This window comes from Geospiza fortis, unplaced genomic scaffold, assembly GCF_000277835.1.
Source record: "Geospiza fortis unplaced genomic scaffold, GeoFor_1.0 scaffold888, whole genome shotgun sequence".
In the NCBI taxonomy this organism is placed as follows: domain Eukaryota; kingdom Metazoa; phylum Chordata; class Aves; order Passeriformes; family Thraupidae; genus Geospiza; species Geospiza fortis.
Genome location: NW_005054577.1, coordinates 11,362 through 19,628, shown reverse-complemented (window position 1 = coordinate 19,628; position 8,267 = coordinate 11,362). Strand labels below are relative to the sequence as shown.

At 38.6% G+C, this 8,267-nt stretch overlaps 1 protein-coding gene across 1 annotated transcript in view; it reads right to left on the bottom strand.

Annotated features, from left to right (window-relative positions):
• Positions 1 to 6,016, bottom strand: part of CACNA2D1 (calcium voltage-gated channel auxiliary subunit alpha2delta 1) — a gene marked incomplete at its 5' end in the record, with an annotated part of 194,225 nt that extends 188,209 nt beyond the window's left edge. Inside the window, one exon of the mRNA XM_031064270.1 lies at positions 5,910 to 6,016. Coding sequence (XP_030920130.1) covers positions 5,910 to 6,016 — 107 coding nt within the window. The remainder of the gene's footprint in view (positions 1 to 5,909) is intronic.
• Between the last annotated feature and the right edge of the window lie 2,251 nt (positions 6,017 to 8,267).

Genomic DNA, 8,267 nt, shown 5'->3' with positions numbered 1-8,267 from the left:
TTGTGATACAGTGTTTTAGCATTTTTGTAACATCTACAATAAACTACAGACAGTCCTGAAAATCTTCAAACTGCAAAATATAACAGAGACACCTACTACTGCTCTGCTCTTGCAGGACACTGCTTGGATCAACTCTGGTGACAGGAAACTTGTTTTATCTTAGTTCTCCTTTTCATCTTTTGTTTCTTTGCTGAACAACTTTTCACTACAGTTTTATGCAGCCAAAATTTCTACTAGTAAAAGATAAACAAACAAACCATAATTCCAAAGTAATACTCCCATGACCTTCTGTCATTATTTTTAACCCCAGTTGGTACATGAACACCAGCCCACATATTATCATTGGAGAAAATGCTGTCTCAAAATTACCAAGAGTTAGAAAAACATCATTTACAGAGAAGAAAATAAAATACATTACTGTTTAAAAGATAAAGTATATTGAAAGAATTTTTCATGTGGCATTTTTATATGATAATTAAGTCTTAAAAGTTTGAGTTTCAGTCTCCATATTAATAAGTGGATGTTAATAGGCCATCCATACAGACTCCCCTTTTAAAATACCAATGAGATATCCCTTATGTTTTTACATGTGTAAGTACAATTAATACAGCAACCCAACTGGAAACAAAATTGCCTTAGTTAACCAACCATTGCAAGGCAATCAAGTGTGGTATCAAATGTAATTGTAGAAGATTCATTTGGGGAATAACAGCAATTATTTAGTACAGAATTCTCTCATTCTTTCAGCTTGCACATATTTTTTTCATGAGTCTCTATCTCAGAAAAATAATTGGACAATCACAACTGTCAAAAGCATCCCCCTTTCTATCTGTAGTGTACAAGAAATTTCAAACTGACAAGGCTGTTTCATTTAGATTTATTGGTTTGTACCTCTGAGTTGCAACTGCTTTAATCTAAAATATTCAGGCTTAATTCCTTCAGCTGTACAGGCAGCTGGGGAATTGGGCAGTACCAATGCAGTAGGAAACAGAGAATGGGATTTCTCCATTTGCCTGAAGCTAAGCACTTTTGATTTGCCTTCATAAACTTCACAAATACTCTCTTAGAACCTAATAGTTTTCTAACAGGTAAGTATTATTCTTGGGCCATACAAGTAAACTACAGTTCAACTATTTTAACCAACTTTGTGCTTCATCAGGAAATTACACATCACAATCCAATATTTCTTTATTTCCCTTTTTTACTTAGAAGATATTTGATATTCTTAATTACTATTATTAATTAATATTACTTAGAATAACTTTGTACCTTTAGTAAATTAATCAGTCATTTCCAAAAGTATTTTGCTATTTAATTATCAGTGAAAAATACCATATCCACAATTATATTTTTTCTTGTCACTTAGCTATACTATAGTAAATATGTAAGATACATGCTCTTAACTCATTTTAGATTTCCAAAATGTCCAGCTCACAGCTGGATAACTGAGTTACACAGTGGGAGAGCAACGGGCTCCTGGGCCAGCCACAAAGGTGACAGTGAATGGGGGGACATCAGGCTGGGGACCTGTCACTGCTGGGGTCCCACTGGGCTCCATCCTCAGCCTGCTTCTCTTCAACACCTTCATTAATGGCTTGGATGGAGTGCTCAAAGGAATTCTAAGTTAATTTGCTGATGACATTGAACTGGGAAGGAACTGTCTGCTCCCTCAGAGGCAGAGAGGTCCTGCAGAGACACCTCAGTACCCTGGAGTGATGGGCAACCACCAACCTGATCAAGTGTAACAAGGGCAAGTGCCAGATTCTGCACCTGGGATGGAGCAACCGTGCATGTGTTATAGACTGGGGAATGAGAGGCTGGAAAGCAGCTGTGGAAAGGAACCTGGGGGTCCTGGTCAGCGGCAAGTTGAACATGAGTCAGCAGTGCCCTGGCAGCCAGGAGGGCCAACCCTGTCCTGGGGGGCATCAGGCACAACATCAGCAGCCAGGCACTGGGGTGGCCTCACCTCGAGTGCTGGGGGCAGTTTTGGGCACCACAATATAAAAAAGACATTGAGATCTTAGAGAATGTCTAAAGAAAAGCCAGGGGAATGCTTAGGAGGAGCATCTGAGGCCACTGGGTTTGTTCAGCCTGGAGAAAAGGAAACTGAGGGACACCTCAGTGTGGTCTTCAACAACATCATGAGGGGCAGCAGAGGGGCAGGCACTGACGTCTCTACTCTTGTGACCATGACAGGACCCAAGGAAACAGCCTGAAGCTGAGCTGGGGGAGGTTTAGGTTGGATATTAGGAACAGTTTTTTCCCCCAGAGCTCCCCCATAGCTGGGGAACAGGCTCCACAGGGCAGGGGTCACATCACCAAGCCTGACAGAGTTCAAGAAGAGTTTGGACAACACTCTCAGGCACAGGGTGTGACTCTTGGGGTGTCCTGTTCAGGGCCATGAGTTGGAATTTATAATCCTAATGGGTCCCTTCAAACTCAGCATCATTTATGACTCTATGAAATGGAAAGAAGGTAGGTTAGGCACTAGGAAGAAATTCTTTCCTGTGAAGGTGATAAGGCACTGACATAGATTTCCCAGAGAAGTTCCCTGGAAGTGTTCAAGGCCAGGGTGGATGAGGCTCTGAGTAATCTGGAATAGTGGAAGGTGTCCCATGGCAGGGGGTCAGAACAAGATGAACTTTAAAGTCCCTTACAATCTGAGCCGTGCTGTGATTCTGTGATTTATAAAAGACTCAAAATTTAAGTTTTCTGTTTTGTTTTTAATTGTTTGGTCTGCTTGAATCAGTTGGAATTTAATACACCATTGTACCTAAAATATTGGAACAAATTATACTCTTATTCAATTAGAAATAGTAAAGGAATTTTAGTAGACGTGGATCTGTATGTCTGTAAATAGTTTAGTCTCCTAACTATTTTTATAAAGGAAAAACAAATGTACTTCAGACAATTTGGGTGGTCTTTACACTAGATTATTAGGTGAAATTTAAAAAAAAATAGTCTGTGGGAGTGAATCTTTTTTTTTTTCCTGTAGTAGCTTATTTCAAAAGACCATATCTAATATGCTGAATTTTTATTATAAGGTGACATTAATCTAAAAATTAAATCATTAATGCTTGCACGTTTCTTTTGCTGTGAACTGTGCACAACCCACTCATATTTGGAATAAGGTGTTAGACCAGGCACCCTGGTGGTTTTTTGATTGACACATCCCTTGTAGCTCTGTACAGACCTTGGTCTCACAGTCAGCCTTCTTTGCCCTTCCTTTTTTGCATATGTTCCACTCAAGTCAGCCCATATACACTCCCCCAGGAGGAATGCTTGTGATATTTTCTCCTGAAAACTCCATAGGCTTTTATTCAGCTGCAATCTGACTGTCAAGGACATTGCTGATCACAAGCTCATTAGAAGCAGAAATAGCTTGTCCCATGAGTTTCAATCTACAGTGACTCATGTGCAATGCTGCTGGAAGGGCTTTCATCATCCAAACCTAAATCCTGGATGAGAAATGAACCTCATGCAGCATGATATAGACCACTAAAAATGCTATCAGAAGAGCTTTAAGAACCTCTAACTGCAGAAAGTTTTACAGTCTATCTTCTATTTTCCATCACAGCCATTAGGAGAATGATTCTTCCAGTGAAAATTAAGTTTATCATAAAGATCTGTGTGCAAACTAATTTGAGAAGGCATTTTCTAAAAAGTAGGCCAGAAGAGAAGAAAGATTACTTCTGGCAAAAATGGAACAAATTAAATTATAAGAGGCTTAATACATTTATTTGAAATTTAATTGCATAACCTAATGTCAAGGTTATTATATGGTGCACACTGTTCTGATCCAAATCCAAAACAGTAAAGTACAATCTCAGCTTGCAGTTACTTTATTATAAATCAAACTACATTTTTTTTTTCAATACTGACCATAGTCCCTCCCTGAACTACAACATCAATATAAAATCACATTTCCAAATTATTTTGAGATGTCTCCTTGGCAATGAACTCAGATAAAACCTGAAACCTCTTAGGTATGACTGGTTTGTACTGTGAAAAAAAAATGGATAAAAAGCAAAACAAAAGCTGAGGCGGTGTTGACATGATGCCACAAAATAGTGCAGAAGCAAAATGGTTAGAATGAGATTCTGACTGTATTCACACAGCTCTGCACTGAGTCCATCAAGCCTGCAGGTTTTGTTTCCTAGTCACAAGAGAGACAGATTAGCAGAAAAGGTCGCTGCAGCATTCTTGTTACAGCATCTCCACGGAATATGCATTGTGTGTTTTACTGCGTGTTGGAGGCTGTGCCTGTGCAGAGAGCACAGTTAAAAGCATTCAGGCTGTGTCCAGACTCTCTGTACTCCTCAAGTCAGTCACTCCTCTCTGAATTACATGGCCTGACCTTACCAGCTTTTTTGTCTGTTTTCAGATCTTCAAGTGCCTGAGTAACACTGAATCAGAATGAACATTTCTGCTGGTTTTGACTGGGTTAGAACTAACTTTCTTCATAGTAGCTAGCATGGGCTATATTTTGGATTTGTTCTGGAAAAGTGTTGATAATTCTGGTGTGGTTTTGGTTTGTTTGTTTGTTTGTTTTTATTTTTTATTGCTGAGGAGTGTCTTCGTGCAGCTGAGGCCTTTTCTGTTTTTCACACTGCCCCACCAGGGAGGAGGCTGGGGGTGTGCAGCTGACCCCAGCTGACCCAAGGGATATCCCATGCCATACAGCACCCTGCTCAGTGTATAACACTGCAGGAAGAAGAAGGAAAGGGGTAGACTTTTGGAGGGATGGTGTTTGTCTTCACAAATCATCATGAAGGGCAAAGGAGCCCCATTTTCCTGGGGATGGATGAACACCTGGCTGCCCATGGGAAGTGGTGAAGGAATTCCTTGTTTTGCTTCGCTACTGCATGCAACTTTTGCTTTACTTATGAAACTGTCCTTATATCAACCCATGAGTTTTCTCATTTTTACTCTTGCAATTGTCTTCCCTACCCTGAATGGGAGTGAGCAGGTGCCTGTGCAGTGCTTCCTTGTCAGCTGGGGTTAAAGCACAACAACATTCTTAGAAAACCACTGTGCATTCAACTGTGTGCTAAGTGATTCTCAGGGATGTGAACACACAGTCCAGGTTTGCAGCAGTATTGTGTAAAAGTACCATCTGCTTTTATTTCTGAAGGAACATGGAATAAAGGCATAATAAATAATTTTGACACTTAGCCAGGAACTATAGCCTAAAATTAAGAGGCTTATAATCATGCAGCAAAATATTAATTTAGCCAAATTGGTAATAAAAACATCAAGGTTGTACATTTCAAAATCATGTCATTTATTTTTTCAGTAAAGGCTGAAATGAATAAAGAAGATAATTTAATGTTTGACCAGACTGGGGCCTCTTTCAGCAGTACTAGAATGTTGAAAGAAGAGATGCAGTTATTAAAATATGGGAAGAGATTCTATAGAAATATCTATGACTCCCAAGTCATGAAGATAACCAAATCCTTCTGTATTAAGCTTTTCTTGCTTGTGTGGGGTTTTTTTTTGTTTTGTTTTGTTTTTTTCTCTTTACACAAGAAAAAGACAACTCGTAAAAATCTTTTCTGTGATTCTGTTTTCGTGTTTGGGAAAAGCACACTTTTAACTGATAGCAACCATCACTCAAATGTCTTCTCTGTAATCATTCCTTGTCTGTCAAAACAAACAGATGTCTTGTGTACAACTCAGAGCTACATCCCTGGTCTGTGAAGCTCCCTAGGAGCTTCTGAAGGGAAAAGTTCATTTTATTCTCTAGGCACCCTGACTGAGACTCTGTTTACTGAATTAAATAGACTGTCTATTCATAGTCAGTAACCCTTTCTGTAGTAGATACATAAACAACATATTTATAAGACTACAGTTAACATTTCAAAGAGGAAAAATCCAAGAAGGTTAAAAAGAGAAAAACTGAAGCTTACCCCAAACTCATCCCTCCACTGATGTGATGCTTGGTACTTCTCTGCTTCTTTAGCAAGGCGCTGAAGAACAAAGAGAGAGAGGACATAAATTTTAGTCTTTACTGATTCTTTACATTAAAAAAAATCTTTCTATTATACTTTTTTCCTAAGCATATTTTCTCTCTAAAAATTTTATATCTAGGCTTTTTTCATTTACTTGAAAATTATGTGCATTTGAGTCAAGGTGAACTCTCTCATCTAAAAAATGCTATTTTCTGTATTATTCGATATTAAGTACCATAATGCATTAGAAAATATAACCCTTACTCCAATATAATTTAAAAAGTTCTAGTTAAGTCCAAAATCCATCAACATTCTGCTGAAAATACTCTCTCTTTACACACACTAGCTTGTTTTATATGCATTAATTTAATCTACTATCTAATGACAAGTACATATTAAAATATTAAAACACCATTTTATGGACATTTATTCCTCTGTTATATCATTTAGCTTCAATTACAGAAACTTCTGACAGCCCTGTGATTATTAGGGATACATAAAAAGTCAGTAATTTGGGACTAGCCGGAGTCTGATCTCATGGATTGAATTAGCAGCTGGAGAGTAACAAGCATGTTCCTAGAGGGCATTCACCCATATTTAATACTTTGAATAAATCCAGTCTTTTCACTTAGCCCTGCAGAAAGAAAAGTACAGGAATTTGCTCTTTCAAATCAATCTCTGGTACAGACACATCCATTAGATTGGCTGATGTGTTCCTCCTCATAAGTCTGAAAAAAACCTGTTTGGACACAATTCATAGGACTTCACTACAACATTGCATATAGAATTTGCCAAGGAAATGCATGTTCTCCAGCAAAGCTGCACACTGATCCCCCATCCCACAGATGCACCCATCCCTAAAGCAAGCCAGCTCACCCTGAAGAAGCAGCTACCTGATGTGAATGTACTTCATGTGGACTCAGCCATGTCTTAATTGTTGAGTGACTTACTTTTAGAAATAAATTATTTTGCAGCCCAATAAAAATTTTAGCGACTGTTTTTAGGAGTCATGGTCCCTTTCTAGGAGACATATCCTACGTCCACCAGATAAGGGTGAAAATGCTTACTGTGTAAAAGTATGTCTGATGATCCTTTTAATATTCAGACCAATCCTCATACAAAATGAACTGGTGTCTAAGCCACACTTTCAGTTGAGTGACCTTGTCAGTTCTTGCTAACAGCAAAAGGAATATGACCAGAAAGTCCAGGAAAGCTGGAGTTCCAGACATGCATCTGTCAGAACCTCACCTCAGACCCTGCAACAGCCTGTGCTCCCTTATCCCCTGAGGGCAACCCCTCTCACTGCTTCAACAGCTACCAGGATGATTGACACATTTCAAAAAATCAGAACTTAGGAACTTTTCCGTATTTTTAGGTTTTAAATAATTCTTTAAAACCAGAAAAAAGTCAACTATGTCCTCTACTGCCACAAAATGTGTCCCCACTCAGTTGTTTTACTGTCAACTCAAATGATTCTTAGCTAACAGAAAGCTACCAGCACTTTATAGGCACTGCTCACTGGAGGTACATCCACAGTAACCAAGTACCACATTAACCAAAAAAAACCTATGATATCACTTCATACATTATATTGGAAAAAAGCACAGTCTAACTCTCCTTGACTGCACTGGACAAACATCTACAGCATTTCGTTTTTTGGTAATACACTAGAACAACTTTGTCCATCTAGTTTATTCACTTAATCTGGTCCATTCGGTATCTAAATTTGCATATCCTTTGATAAATTCATGATGATTAAGTCATATTTCACCAGACTGTAGCAAAGCAAGACAACATTTGCTACATGTGTAAATAGTTGCAGTTAACACTGCCCTCAGTTTTCCTTCACACTCTGCTCCATTGCCTTAAGGTACTCTGAGAACCACAAGACAGCAGAACCCAAATGCACAAAATGATAGATGGATTACGGAGAGAAATATACAATCATCATTAACGCTACTAAGAATCTAAGAATTTTCAATGGAAAGAACAGCAGCCATGCTTGAAGTTCCTCAGTTCATATGGTAGATTGCTTAGCTAATCTGCACTATAAAGTGAAAATGCTTAAAGCAAACAAAAAAAAAAGTTGGTTTGGGTTGCTTTCTCTTGTCTCAAACGAAGGGAAAAAAAAGAATATCCCTCAGAAAATTGTATTCCTATTCTCCTTTAGAATTTTTCAGCCAGGTTTCAGCTAGAACCCATCATAACTGCCCAAGCATCTTTCTAAAATAACCCTACATGCAATATCTACAATGCTTTACACCTTAAAATAGCCTCCACAATGAGAGGCTGGCATTCAGGGCACGTGTACAGAGC